This window comes from Oncorhynchus nerka, unplaced genomic scaffold (genome assembly GCF_034236695.1).
Source record: "Oncorhynchus nerka isolate Pitt River unplaced genomic scaffold, Oner_Uvic_2.0 unplaced_scaffold_2348, whole genome shotgun sequence".
Lineage (NCBI taxonomy): Eukaryota > Metazoa > Chordata > Actinopteri > Salmoniformes > Salmonidae > Oncorhynchus > Oncorhynchus nerka.
In genome coordinates, this window is record NW_027038947.1 from 27,501 (window position 1) to 42,571 (window position 15,071).

The 15,071-nt window shown below is 48.5% G+C and overlaps 1 protein-coding gene across 1 annotated transcript; it reads left to right on the plus strand.

Moving 5' to 3' along the window:
• Positions 1-12,187: 12,187 nt before the first annotated feature.
• LOC135567222 (centrosomal protein of 76 kDa-like) lies at positions 12,188-15,065 on the plus strand. Its single transcript, XM_065014641.1, has 3 exons — positions 12,188-12,437; positions 12,740-12,895; positions 14,577-15,065. Exons 1-3 carry the CDS (start codon positions 12,375-12,377, stop codon positions 14,583-14,585), a joined length of 228 nt encoding a protein of 75 aa, XP_064870713.1. The 5' UTR covers positions 12,188-12,374; the 3' UTR covers positions 14,586-15,065.
• Positions 15,066-15,071: the final 6 nt, after the last annotated feature.

Sequence of the window (15,071 nt, forward strand, 5' to 3'; positions counted from 1 at the left end):
TTTTACAAATATAACTTTTCTTCCACTTTGACATTAGAGTATTTTGTGTAGATAGTTGATAAACAACGACAATTAAATGAATTTTAATCCCACTTTGTAACTCGACAAAATGTGGAAAAAGTCAAAGGGTGTGAATACTGACTGACAACCAGAGATATTAGAGAAAGGATGAGATAGGAATCCCACGACCAGAGATATTAGAGAAAGGAAAAGATAGGAATCCCACAACCAGAGATATTAGAGAAAGGAGAAGATAGGAATCCCACAACCAGAGATATTAGAGAAAGGAAAAGATAGGAATCCCACAACCAGAGATATTAGAGAAAGGAAAAGATAGGAATCCCACAACCAGAGATATTAGAGAAAGGAGGAGATAGGAATCCCACAACCAGAGATATTAGAGAAAGGAGGAGATAGAGAAAGGAGAAGATAGGAACCAGAGATATTAGAGAAAGGAAAAGATAGGAATCCCACGACCAGAGATATTAGAGAAAGGAAAGGAGACCAGAGATATTAGAGAAAGGAAAAATCCCACAACCAGAGATATTAGAGAAAGGAGAATCCCACAACCAGAGATATTAGAGAAAGGAGGAGATAGGAATCCCACGACCAGAGGTATTAGAGAAAGGAAGAGATATTAGAGAAAGGAAAAGATAGGAATCCCACAACCAGAGATATTAGAGAAAGGAGGAGATAGGAATCCCACAACCAGAGATATTAGAGAAAGGAGGAGATAGGAATCCCATGGTCAATAAATGGCAGAAGGCATATCAATTCAATTCAAGGGGCTTTATTGGCATGGGAAACATGTGTTAACATTGCCAAAGCAAGTGAGGTAGATAATATATAAAGTGAAATAAACAATAAAAATTAACAGTAAACATTACACATATCTCCGTCACACGGTTGCTAAGATAATCGCCACGCAATCCCTTTTCACAGTCAGGGTATGATGCCACGTTCTAAAAATGTCCAACTTGATATCTGGTTGTAGATATGCACGTGCCACGTTCAACCAGATAGCAAGTCGAACATTTCCTGCGTTCCGACAAGCACGTGAACGCAGCAATCAGGCCTGGAATTTAGTGGCAATTTCTGAAGGATATTTTTGTCAAATGAAACCGCTTACATTTCTGATGCGCTTTTGACAAAACAGTGTATTCCCACAAATTGCCATTTTGGAACATTTGTGCATATAGCCTTCTGCCTTGTGGGCAGAAGGCAGGGTAGCCTAGTGGTTAGAGCGTTGGACTAGTAACCGAAAGGTTGAAAGTTCGAATCCCCGAGCTGACAAGGTACAAATCTGTTGTTCTGCCCCTGAACAGGCAGTTAACCCACTGTTCCTAGGCCGTCATTGAAAATAAGAATTTGTTCTTAACTGACTTGCCTAGTAAAATAAAGGTAAAATAAATTGCTGTGTTTTTATCATGTGAAGAAATAACCTAATAGTTGATCAACATTTTAAGCTAAACATTCTGATTCTTTTGCATCAGCCTCATTGCTTTTTAAAAGATTGTTTTTATGTACAGTGGCTGCATTCATTTGTGATCTGACGCTTCCAAAACCGCACCAGAGTCTGTTTTGAGAAAATGTATTTCTCGCAGAGAAGGACAAGATGACCAATAAGAATAGGTGAACTTTTATACTACGGGGGATGGTATGTCCACATAGGCTAGTGCTTTTGCTGTTCCTCAGGCCTACTGATCTGGTTGGCTGACGGAAAAGAAATATGGAAACGATTTGAACATCCTCAATATGCACCTTGGAATTGGATAAGAACGACGGGCGGCGTTGATTCCACGATGTCTGTCTTCACTTGTAAGCCCACTGAGATGAGTCTGTCTTCCCTTGTAGCCCACTGAGATGAGTCTGTCTTCACTTGTAGTCTACTTCAGTGCCGAGATGCTTGTGAGAAGGACCTGATCACATGACAGGCATGGACTAATAAGAATTGAGATAACTGACAGCCGTGTGAGTGAGTAGCACGGCGATTGGCAGCTGGGAGAAGGGAATTATAACTATTATATTCCTCCCAAAAGGCACAACGGACACTTCAGCTGCAAGGCATGGATTTCTTTAGGGAGCATTATAATGCTGCTGGGAAATTCTAGGGCTGGCAGCAATAGTGACAAACCTGCCTGTTTTCATAGATAGTATTCAACACAATGTGACTAAAGATAAACCATATTACAAAGAATATCTCAAAGTCTTCGGGGGAAAAAAATGTACTGTTGTACTTCTTCATGATATTCAATGCTAATGTTGGGCTTTTGAGCTAGAACCCAATCGACTCCCACTGGATGCGTTCCAGCAGATCACAGATCACTGTTATCACTTGCTCCTACATGTCAAATGTGTGAAATTGACCCAAAAAAACAACATGTGATTTAAAGTGAAGTTTTGACTGCGAGTTTCTCTTGACCAACTTCATCCTGCAGCCACCGCCTGCATTGTAGGAGGATCTGTCATCAACCAATCATTAAACTGGTTTTGTATGACCCATGCGAATGTGACCAAAGACATTTATTTATTTTACCTTTATTTAACTAGGCAAGTCAGTTAAGAACAAATTCTTATTTTCTTATTTTCAATGACAGCCTAGGAACAGTGGGTTAACTGCCTTGTTCAGGGGGCAGAACAACCGATTTTTTTTTACCTTGTCAGCTCAGGGATTCGATCCGGCAACCTTTCGGTTACTGTTCCAACGCTCTAACCACTCCGTGCCGCCCCGTCACATGACTGAAACAGGAACCCCTTACAAAAATGTACCATGGTACTTTCACTGATACCATGGTATAGTCTGAATCATGGAAATGTACCAATGGTTTTAGCCTTGAAACATGATGGTACTACCATGATGCTGCCATTGGTCCCTAAATATCACCATGGTAGTGCATCAGTTATACCATGGTATAGATGTGGATCATGGAAATGTACCAATGGTTTTAGCCTTGAAACATGATGGTACTACCATGATGCTGCCATTGGTCCCTAAATATCACCATGGTAGTGCATCAGTTATACCATGGTATAGATGTGGATCATGGAAATGTACCAATGGTTTTAGCCTTGAAACATGATGGTACTACCATGATGCTGCCATTGGTCCCTAAATATCACCATGGTAGTGCATCAGTTATACCATGGTATAGATGTGGATCATGGAAATGTACCAATGGTTTTAGCCTTGAAACATGATGGTACTACCATGATGCTGCCATTGGTCCCTAAATATCACCATGGTAGTGCATCAGTTATACCATGGTATAGATGTGGATCATGGAAATGTACCAATGGTTTTAGCCTTGAAACATGATGGTACTACCATGATGCTGCCATTGGTCCCTAAATATCACCATGGTAGTGCATCAGTTATACCATGGTATAGATGTGGATCATGGAAATGTACCAATGGTTTTAGCCTTGAAACATGATGGTACTACCATGATGCTGCCATTGGTCCCTAAATATCACCATGGTAGTGCATCAGTTATACCATGGTATAGATGTGGATCATGGAAATGTACAATGGTTTTGAGCTGCATTTATAAAGTCTACCATAGTAATGCACAATTATTATAAATGGTACTAACAATGTATCATATGGTCCCATCTTTAGTAATGGTGTGTTACTGTAGTACAATGGCAGTATAAAGCATTACATTAATAAACTCCTCGAGGTCAAAAGAGGTTGGTTGGCATTATAGTGATCCGTTGTGGAAACTCCTCGAGGTCAAAAGAGGTTGGTTGGCATTATAGTGATCCGTTGTGGAAACTCCTCGAGGTCAAAAGAGGTTGGTTGGCATTATAGTGATCCGTTGTGGAAGCTAAAAACGCCCCCAGTTGTCACACTTGATTCAAGTAAAGATCCTTAATAGAAAATGACTCAAGTAAAAAGTAAAGTCACCCAGTAATGCTACTTGAATAAACATCTAAAAGTATTTGGTTTTAAATATACTCAAATATCAAACATTTAAATAATTTCAAATTCCTTATATTAAGCAGAGCAGATGGCAAAATGTTCTTGTTTTTAACATTTGCGGATAGCCAGGGGCACACTCCAACATAATTGACAACATAATTGACAAAATGTGCATTTGTGTTCAGTGAGTCTGCTAGATCAGAGGCAGCAGGGATGACCAGGTGTTCTCCTGATACCTGTGTGAATTGGACCGTTTTCCTAACAAGGGAAAATGTATGGAGTAAAAAGTACATGATTTTCTTTAGGAATGTAGGTAAGTAAAAGTTTTCAAAAATGTATACACTAGTATAGGCAAGTTTCTGATGAAGTCAGAGGCAGGCTGCTATTGTTGATCCTAGTTTGTCTGTAACGTCAAATAAAACGTGATCATACTGTAATGACCTGACTAGATCATAAATGAACAATTGTCCAGACAGAGGCCTGAGCTTGCGAATTGACGGTTTATTGAACCAACTTTACACAGGCTACTGTTTGGGCCGTAGCACACGCCAAATAGATAACCCACAATCCAACCGTGACCTTCTCTTGTGAAGCCCAGATGTAAGAGAGAGAGAACAAAGGCTGAACCTGGTCTTAACTTCCAATGCCCAACCCCCCCTCCACGCCACTCCGCCAACCACCAGGATGCCCGGCATCAGAACATTCCAGGCATTCCGTGATTGGCAGATAGCAGGTTGATTGACATGTCGGACCCGCGAACACCGGGTACTGGTCAGTACAACACAACCACCTCCTAGCCTAGCACATAACACACAGCTGTCTGTGCGGGTCGCCACAGCCCCCACCACAAAGTCCCTCGTCCCGAGGGAACAAACAAAGTCTCTGAAGCGACCCGGAGGTCTCCTTTGCCTGCGTGGCCGTGATGGTCGCAGAGTGCCCCTCTGGGAACCCGGGGATGAAGGCAGGGATATGGGGGACAAGGAAGCGGGGAACGGGTAATACAGTCCGTGGTTCTGGGGAACCACGGGGTGACACAGGGGGGGAGACAGGGGGAGTGGGCTGTCTGGAGCCTTGTCTGTGGCACCTGAGGGTGGGTGCCTGGAGAATGTCATTGCCAGAGAGGGGAATTGTGGGGGTTCCTGGGGTTTGGGGAGAAGAGGCCCCTCTGTATGGGGCTAACCTGTCCCGGTGCAGTGCCACCTTTCTCCCCCTGGGAGGAAGCTGCACCCGGTACACAACCTCCCCTACCCTCTCCAGGACACTGCAGGGTCCCACCCAGTGACTGTCCAACTTGGGGCATCTGCCTTTTTCCTTAGGGGCTGTAGACCCAGACCAGCTCCCCAGCCACAAAGTGCCTTCCCGGGTGTGCACGTCATAGTTCCTTTTCTGCCTCACACCTGCATTCACCAGCTGCTCTCTGGCGAAGGTGTGGGCTGTCTCCAGGCGGGCCTGGAGTCTCCGGGCATACTCCGGCCCCGGGAGGAACATGGGGGCTATCCAGGGGCCGACCAAACGCCATCTCCGCAGGGTGCGGATCTCTCTCCCCAGCATGAGGAGGGCAGGCGTGCAGGAGGTGGAGTCTTGGACAGCGGAGCGGCATGCCATGAGGACCATAGGCAGGTGCTTGTCCCAGTCACGCTGGTGTTTGGAAGAGACGATGGCCAGCTGCTGTCCAAGCGTTTTGTTGAAGCGCTCCACAAGGCCATCACTTTGAGGATGGAGAGGAGTAGTGCGGGTCTTGTGCATACCCAGCCTCTCACACATGGTGGCGAACACACGGACTCAAAGTTTCTGCCTTGGTCGCTGTGGATGGACTCTGCAGCTCCAAACCTGCTGAACATCCCGCTGTCAGGGCGTCGACGATGGTCTCTGCCTCCTGGTCAGGCAGAGCATAGGCCTCGGGCCATTTTGTGAAATAGTCCATGGCCGTGAGCACCCAGCGGTTTCCACTGTCTGTGGTGGGGAACAGCCCAACTACATCCACTCCCACCCTCTCCATGGGAGCCCCACTGGGAACTGTTGGAGCTGAGCATGAGAGCGGCCTGGGGGCCCTTTCTCGCTGTGCAGTTGTCACAGCGGCGACAAAAGTCCTCCACATCCCTCTTGTGCTGCCCCCAGTAGAAGCCCTGACGGAGACGGGCGCAGTGTTTTGTGACCCCAAAGTGTCCAGTCCCCACCCCCATGAGTACTCTGGAGCACAGCCTCCCGCAATGCTTTTGGGACCACCACCTGCCACCTCTCCTCTCCCGTAGCTGACTCCTTCCATGCCCGCTGTAGCACGCCATCAGCCAGCCGCAGTCTCTCAAACTTCGACCACAACCCTTTGGTCGCGAGTGAGAGCGCTGTCACCTCTTCCCATGGTGGCCTCACCTGCGCCTCTACCCACTGTAGCACTGGCTGTAGGTCTGTGTCCCGTCCCTGCTGCTGCCGCCATTCAGCCACGTCGACAGTCTGCAGCTCACAGCAGACAGGCCCGCTCGCCCGACACACTGTGGCACAGACACCCTCCTCTGCCCGCAGCTCTCTCTCCCGTCCTCTCTCCGTTCACAGTGGCGGCAGCCGTCTGCAGTACAGGGCCGACGGGACATGGCGTCGGCGTTGGAGTGGCGTGCCCCTGCCCTGTGCACCACCGTGAAGTCATACGGCTGAAGCTCCTCCAACCAGCGTGCCACCTGCCCCTCTGGCTCTCTGAAAGACATGAGCCACTGGAGAGCAAGTGGTCAGTCCTTACAGTAAAGGGCAGACCACCCAGGTAGTACTTGAAGTGTTTGACGGAAGCCACAACAGCCAAGAGCTCCGCCGGGTGACACAGTAGCGGCGCTCATGTTTGTCAAATGTTTTGCTGAAGTACGCCACCACTCTCTCCCCTCTGGCCCCACCTGGGCCAGCACCCCACCCATGCCCACATTGCTCGCGTCTGTGTCCAGGATAAAGGGCAAGGTGAGGTCAGGGGCGAGCACGGGGCCTCGATCAGTGCACGTTTGAGGGTGTTGAACGCCTCCTCACACTCCACTGTCCAAGTGAAAGCCTTGTCCTTCGGCAGCAGGCGGTTCAGTGGAGCAGCAACGCTTGAGAAGCCCCGTACAAACCTCCTGTAGTATGAGGCCAGGCCCAGGAAGCTCTTCAGCTGACGCTGGTCGGTGGGGGTGGGCCAGTCTCTGACAGCCCCTACCTTGTCCTCCATGGTGCTGATCCCCTCCTTCCCCACTCGGTGGCCCAAGAAGGACACCTCTCTCCTCATGAAGTGGCACTTCTCGGGGTGGAGCTTCAGACCTGCGGCAGCCACCCTCTCCAGCACACGCCCGTAGCGCCCCAGGGCTGACTGGAAGGAGCTGCCATGGGCCAGGATGTCATCGAGGTATACCAGACACTGCTGTCGGGGGATGCCATCCAGCACCCTGTCCATCAAACGCTCAAAAGTAGCTGGAGCGTTGCACAGGCCAAAGCACAGGACCTTGAACTGCCAGTGTCCTCTGTTAGTGGAGAACGCAGTTTTGGCTCTGGCCTCTGGGGAGAGGGGCACCTGCCAGTAGCCGCTGCGGAGGTCTAGTGAGGAGAACCAGGAGGACCCCTAACCAGGTCCAGCGACTCATCGATACGTGGTATGGGGTATGAGTCCTTCCTGGTTACCTCATTCAGCCGCCTGTAGTCCGCACAGAACCTCAGCTTGCCCCTTCTTCGGGAACCATGACGACTGGCGCCGCCCAGGGGCTGTCTGAGGCTCAATGAAGTCTGCCCGCTGCATCTCCAACACAGCCTTGTCTGCCGCCTCTCCTGGCGTGCCAGCGGGATACGGCGGGGACGCATCTTGATGGGTCGAGCATCACCTGTGTCGATCTCATGCTGCACCAGAAGAGTCTGACCCACCTCTTCCTCACTCAACGCAGCTGTCTCTGAATTCAAACAGCAACAAGCCACAACCGTTCCTGCTGCTCAGGGTCAAGACTAACACAGTTCCTCCCCATATCTCCCTCACTGCAGACAGTGTCCTCTCCTCTCCCATCTGGGGTAGCTGGGCTGGGGGGTGCGGCCCGGGCTCACAGAGGGCTGTGTCATGGAGGTAGCTGGGGAAATAACACACCGCCGTAGGTGACAGGGGGACTGGGGAAAAGTCACACACAGCTGTGGGGGGAGGGGCGCAGCCATGAGTCTCTGCTGCTTTAACTGTTGGAGTAAAGGGTTTGTTGGGTTGAGTGAATGTGACATTAGGGGGCCATGGTGACTTCCGTCCCTCCCTGGAAGCTCAGTGTGCCCTATTTAGGTCTAACTGGCAGCCTGTGCTCCTAAGAAAGTCCAACCCCAGGATACAAGGGTCCTGCACAGCCGCCACCCACACAGGATGACGACAGTCCTGCCCCCTACTGTCAGAGTCATTATTCCCTTCCCTTTCATGGGTGCCAGCTCCCCTGTGACTGTGCGGAGCTGCACAGTTGTAGGCTCACACTGAGTCCAATCCTGGCACAATATCTGGCCTCACCAGGGTTACTGTGGACCCAGTGTGTCCACCAGGGCGGAGCAGGGCACCCTCCACAGTGACAGGGACATGACAAAGTCCCCAACACAGGTCCGGCCCACCACAACAACAGGCTCCCTCCGCTTACCCTCGTCTGCTTCTGGGGGAAGTGGAGCCTTGCTTCCCGTCTGTGCCGGGTGGGCTCCTCCTGAAGATGATGGTGGCTGGGATAGAAAGCCAGGGGTCCGCACCACTCGGTCTATGCGGACCCCGAGCCGTTTCCCTGAGCTCTGGGACATGGGGCAACCTCGGCGCAGATGGCCTGGCTGGCCACAACCCCAGCAGACCCTGGGACCAGGGCTTGTGTTTCCCGTGCCGCCTAGCAGCGACACAGCCCGAATGAGTTCTGTCATTTCGGCCACCCAAGCAGGCTTTTCCGGCTCCGGGCTGCTCTGCCCCCAGCTCGCACAGAGGGTGTGTCTCCTGCACCCCCACCAAAGCCCCAGCTGAAGCCCCAGCCCACACCAGCTCCCTCTCCAAAGCCATCTCCAAGGCTGTCTGCAATGACTCAGGATGAGCCAGCTGGGTCTGTATGCGCAGCTCCGTAGGGGAGAGCGCCTGTATGAACTGGTCCCGTGCTAGCTCGCTCTGCACGGAGGGGGGCACATGCCCGCCGAGAGAGGCTCTCAATGTCATTAGCTAGCACCCGTAGAGGCTCTCCAGGCTGCCTGCGTCTATTCCTCAGTTCGGAGCGCAGTAGCCCGGGCTGTACACACTGTCCATAGCGCCTCCTCAGTGCTCCCACTAGAGCACCATAATCATGCCTGTCCTCAGGGCTAATCAATATCCAAACAGGACAGGAGCTTCATCCGTGAGGCATAAAGCCAACTGCAGTGCCCTTTCTTCATCCGACCACCCCCTAAAATGAGCTAACAGTTCAAACTGAGCATGAAAAGCTTCCCAATCCGCCTTACCGGAATACTTCGGGGTCTTAACAGATACGGACGCAGCAGGGAACTGGGCACCGCCATGTTTGTTTACATCCTGAGCCCAGATTCCTCGTCAGGCTGGGCTGACAAGGCTTACGCCCTTCGCTTCACCAGAACCGCGCGAAATACACTCGACGAACACACTCATGCCCGCTTCAGCCACCATCACTCAACGTCCTCCCTCAAGCGGCCTCTGCGCTCCGACGCCTGGCGATCTCCTCAGACAGAACTCCCGACGTCCATTCACACGCACCTCCTGGCCATAATCGTCCCCTACCTCCACCTTCACTTTCGGATTCCTCGAAGCATTTTCAATCCCCGTTCTCACCTACGGTAGCTAGCCACATAAGTCAGCTAGCTAGCTGGCTAACTTGTATCAACGTTTTTACTTCTGACACCAATGTAATGACCTGACTAGATCATAAATGAACAATTGTCCAGACAGAGGCCTGAGCTTAATTGACGGTTTATTGAACCAACTTTACACAGGCTACTGTTTGGGCCGTAGCACACGCCAAATAGATAACCCACAATCCAACCGTGACCTTTCTCTTGTGAAGCCCAGATGTAAGAGAGAGAGAACAAAGGCTGAACCTGGTCTTAACTTCCAATGCCCAACCCCCCTCCACGCCACTCCGCCAACCACCAGGATGCCCGGCATCAGAACATTCCAGGCATTCCCGTGATTGGCAGATAGCAGGTTGATTGACATGTCGGACCCGCGAACACCGGGTACTGGTCAGTACAACACAACCACCTCCTAGCCTAGCACGCAACACACAGCTGTCTGTGCTGGTCGCTTCTAATACTTATGTATTGATTAGTACCGTTTTTTTCTTCTTATGTTTGGGTTCCCTGTGTTGCCAATCTGAAATGTGAGAGATATGGTAGCCTAATCTTTGGCATGTTTTAATCATTTACACTATTTATCGTCCAGGGGTGTAACGCTTTGTTTCGGGGCCGCAGATGGAGCCGGTCGCTGTAGCGGTCTCTTCCCGTTCTCTCTCTCTCCACAGCGGTTCTCTCACTAGCCTGCCGAGGCAGCCGAATGACACAGACACCAGATAAACGGAATATATTTTAAACGTTATCCGGGTGAGCGAGTTATAAAGCATATGGTATGAAACACCAAGAAGCGGGGGGTGTAATTGTATTATTTTTATTTAACATTTTGATAGTTTAATTCGTTGATCCGTTAGCATAGAAGCTAACGTGGCTAACGTTCGCTCCAGTCAAGCTAGCCTGGGGGTGTCATGGCAACAGGCACAACAGTGGCTGTTCACAGAGTGGAAACAGGAACATCACTTCCTGTTTTTAGGAAAGGTTGAGCAATTATATGATGAAAATGTATCTATGAGATAAGATGAGGATGTATACCTTTTTACAAAAGTTTTAGTATGTTGGCTATTTAGAATTGTATATGAGTATCCAAGTCAGCTGAATAGAGAGAGACAACTGAAAACTGTATTGAAGAGAGAAGCCCTGATAAATTATTTAAATCTTCAATGTTTCAGACTCCATTCATTCTTCTCACCATACCCTGTCCAGGTCCCAAGGTTTAATAGGGTACACTACTAGACCATGTGTGTTGTGGTTTTTCACTGGGTTAACATTTGTAAGTCGCTTCTGGGATAAGAGCGTCTGCTAAATGACTTAAATGTAAATGTAAGAGGGTACTACGCTTGCCATTGCAGAGCTAGTAGTGAATGTTGCATTATGTGAGTACCATAAATTAGCTGTACGTTTTTGGTCACTTTACTCCAAAAAATGGTGGGACACAGACCACCATAATACATTGTATACAACTACCATGCTTTCATGTTTCACCACATGCTGCTAGTACAAAACCATGGTGTTTTTTTTTCATCGCAGTACCATGGTTCATTTACCATGGTAGCTAACAGACAGCAAAAAATGTTTTTAAGGGTCTCTACTATGGCAGTAAAATACCATGGTATTTTCCTGCTAGTAATTACAATGAAAAAACTACCATGGCATTTACGATCAGTTTTTTAGTCACTACCTTGGCAGGAAAATTCCATGGCATTTGCACCAATATCATGTATTTTCCTGTTACGGTAGTGATCAAAAATAATAGTAATGCGTTACCATGGTATTTTTTATTTTATTTTACTACCATGCTACATTTTCGTAAGGGACCAACTTTGCCACGATTCATGTACAGTGAAGTAATATAAATAAATGTGATTTTTAGAGCTCTCAATGATTGATTGCATAATGTACCCAAAATATTTCAGCTTGTGAGTGTGATATGGGGGTTGGAGCTATGTTTTACTTCTAAACAATGGCAACAGCGCCATATTGATCTGAGCCTTGCTGTCGAACCATATTAGTGTCCGACTTTCATCAGTTGCAGAAACACGCCCCTCTGAATTCACCTTCCTCCTTTCGTTTTCACTCGGTTGTTTTCGTTTTCAGTCGGTTGTTTTCGCCATTACGTCGATGCACGGCGCGGCCCATCGACGACGTATGGACAACGTACACAATGGGCGTTCACGTCTCCTGAAAAGTATCTCTGGAGAAAACTACAATCGGTTCTCAAACTACAAACTGGCCTGTGGGTCCTTCATAACGGAGAATTTTATCGCTGACGATTTATAGAAATGTAAAATATTGAATGAAAATAAAGCAAATACACGTTAAACAAAGACTCGGTCTTCAAAAAGTGATGGTTTTATGTAATACTTGGTGTGATTATTGTTATTTAATGGAATGGTTTTGTCCTTAGTTGAGACTTTAATTAGACGAACCGCTTCAGGCAATGAGGAAGACACATGCCCGCTTCCTTTTCCGCCACACAGTTTAAACTGGCAGTTATTGTTGTGGAGGTCTGGGATTGAAGTTTTTGTAGATGGATTTTCCCGATCCTTCGTGTTATTCAGGCAAATAAGACAACTATAAGCCATTTACATGTAGCACTTCTTATCACACGTACAGTGTAGTGTTCATTTAGTAAAACGGGCGAAACGCGGGTGTAAAGTCTACCGAGATGTCTCTGCCACCGGAGAAAGCATCTGAACTAAAGCAGATCATACACAACCATCTGATCAAGGTAGCTAGTTACCGAAGCATTTAAAATGATCATTACCAATCTGATAGCTATGAAGTCTTTAAAACTCGTTTTTTCAACCACTCCACAAATGTCTTGTTAACAAACTATTGTTTCAGCAAGTCGGTTAGGACGTCTACTTTGTGCATGACACAAGTCATGCACAGATTGATTCACTGTATCTAGCTATGTACAGGGAAACACTTCTAGTTAAAGAGAGACTGTTGCCATTGAGGGAGAACAGCCAGGAGTTGAACCATTCTGTTCTAAGATTTAGTGACTAGTAGTAACGTGTGTTTTGTCAGATGAACATCCATAGGAAGATCAGGGATGTGTTGGCGGAGACCGTGAGAGAGGATCTAGACCCTGGACATAGCTCTCTGTCTGAGGAGGACTTCCTCCGGGCTCTGCAACGCAGGGGAATCGTAGACGATGTCATGAAGGATCTTCATTTCTCCAAGGTGAGTTGTGGGAAATCCTCCGTTCAGCACGTTTTGTTATCGGAGGTTGAATGCAGCTTTCTACATAAGTTCAGAGAGGACATGAATATACACAAAAAATGTATTCCCTTGTTATGTTGAGATCACAACTTATCTCATGGTCACTACATAACAACGTTGTTTAAGTGAGACCACGAGATAATCGATAGTACCACGCATCATCCATTTACTTGTTCAGATGCACCATGTAGGATTTAAACCACTTCATCAAGGCCCTGTGGCTGTATTGGTCACAATGCACTCCTGGGCATTTAAGCCCGGCCAATGCCTGACAAAGCAGTCCTGTCTCCCAGTCTGTGTACGCCCCCAAGACCACAGCCAATCGCATGCAAGGAACAAACGCAGCTAGCTTGGCTAGTTAGCTGGATCGTCTTACTAGAAAGTTGTCTATGCTGATTGTTAGCTTGCATAACTGATATGTATAGTTATAATGGACACTATTTGTTTTGTGGATAATATTTAAAATGTACAGTGGATCAACTCCCATTCTGATAGGCTGATCAGATTCAATTTCAGCCTCAGAGGCTGATGAATCTGGATGCTGCCTTTAGAGGCTGTTTCATAGGTCAAGCTTCTTGCAGGCTGGGATTAGCTGTAATAAAATTGGTTTATAGGGTTGATGCATATAATCTAGAGTAGTTGTGCTCTATTCCTGGCAGGCTGGTCAGTTTCTATAGCAGCCTCAGAGCTAGATCAGATTCAATAGCAGCCTCAGAGCTAGATCAGATTCTATAGCAGCCTCAGAGCTAGATCAGATTCTATAGCAGCCTCAGAGCTAGATCAGATTCATTAGTAGCCTCAGAGCTAGATCAGTTTCTATAGCAGCCTCCAAGAGCTAGATCAGATTCTATAGCATCCTCAGAGCTAGATCAGATTCTATAGCAGCCTCAGAGCTAGATCAGATTCAACAGCAGCCTCAGAGGCTGATAAGTCAGTATGCTGTCTGCAAGGAGCCTTACATATGAAACAGCCTACAGCAGCATCCCGAGAGGCTCAGAGGCAGCATCCCGAGAGGCTCAGAGGCAGCATCCCGAGAGGCTCAGAGGCAGCATCCCGAGAGGCTCAGAGGCAGCATCCCGAGAGGCTCAGAGGCAGCATCCCGAGAGGCTCAGAGGCAGCATCCCGAGAGGCTCAGAGGCAGCATCTCGAGAGGCTCAGAGGCAGCATCCTGAGGCTGCTATTGAATCTGATCAGCCGGTCAGGAATGAAGCTCACCCACTCTGTAAATGTAAATAGCATCCCATAAAACATACAGTGTCCCTTATAGATAAACACATATCAGGTATGCAAGCTAACAACCAGCACAGATAACAAGCTCGCTAGCTGACAGAACTACCTTGCTAGCTCGCTTACTCACTCACAAGACGAGCCAAGTTAGCTGCGTTGTTGCTTGCATGCGATTGGCTGTGGTCTCGGGGGTGGCACAAAGCCTGGTAGACAGGGCTGCCTGTCAGGCATAGTTAAGGGCATAGATGCCCCATTAGCTCTAAAGGGACATTTATCTGGTTCACATTCTAACGTAGAAACTGATAATGATCTCCAAACACAAATGAAAGCATGATGTCAGCATGAAATGTACCATCCCTTAGTGTACCATCCCTTAGTGTAGCAGTCAATAAAAACATGGGCTCTGATCCACCAGGGGCTCTGATCCACCAGGGGCTCTGATCCACCAGGGGCTCTGATCCACCGTGGGCTCTGATCCACCAGGGGCTCTGATCCACCAGGGGCTCTGATCCACCAGGGGCTCTGATCCACCAGGGGCTCTGATCCACCGTGGGCTCTGATCCACCAGGGGCTCTGATCCACCAGGGGCTCTGATCCACCAGGGGCTCTGATCCACCAGGGGCTCTGATCCACCGTGGGCTCTGATCCACCGTGGGCTCTGATCCACCATGGGCTCTGATCCACCAGGGGCTCTGATCCACCAGGGGCTCTGATCCACCAGGGGCTCTGATCCACCAGGGGCTCTGATCCACCAGGGGCTCTGATCCACCAGGGGCTCTGATCCACCAGGGGCTCTGATCCACCAGGGGCTCTGATCAACTCCTATTTGTAGAGTTTCTCGTCATCTCAACAAAACAACTGTTGTTAAGTAGTGTTCATGACATAATGAGGGGGTTTGTAGTGTTCATGA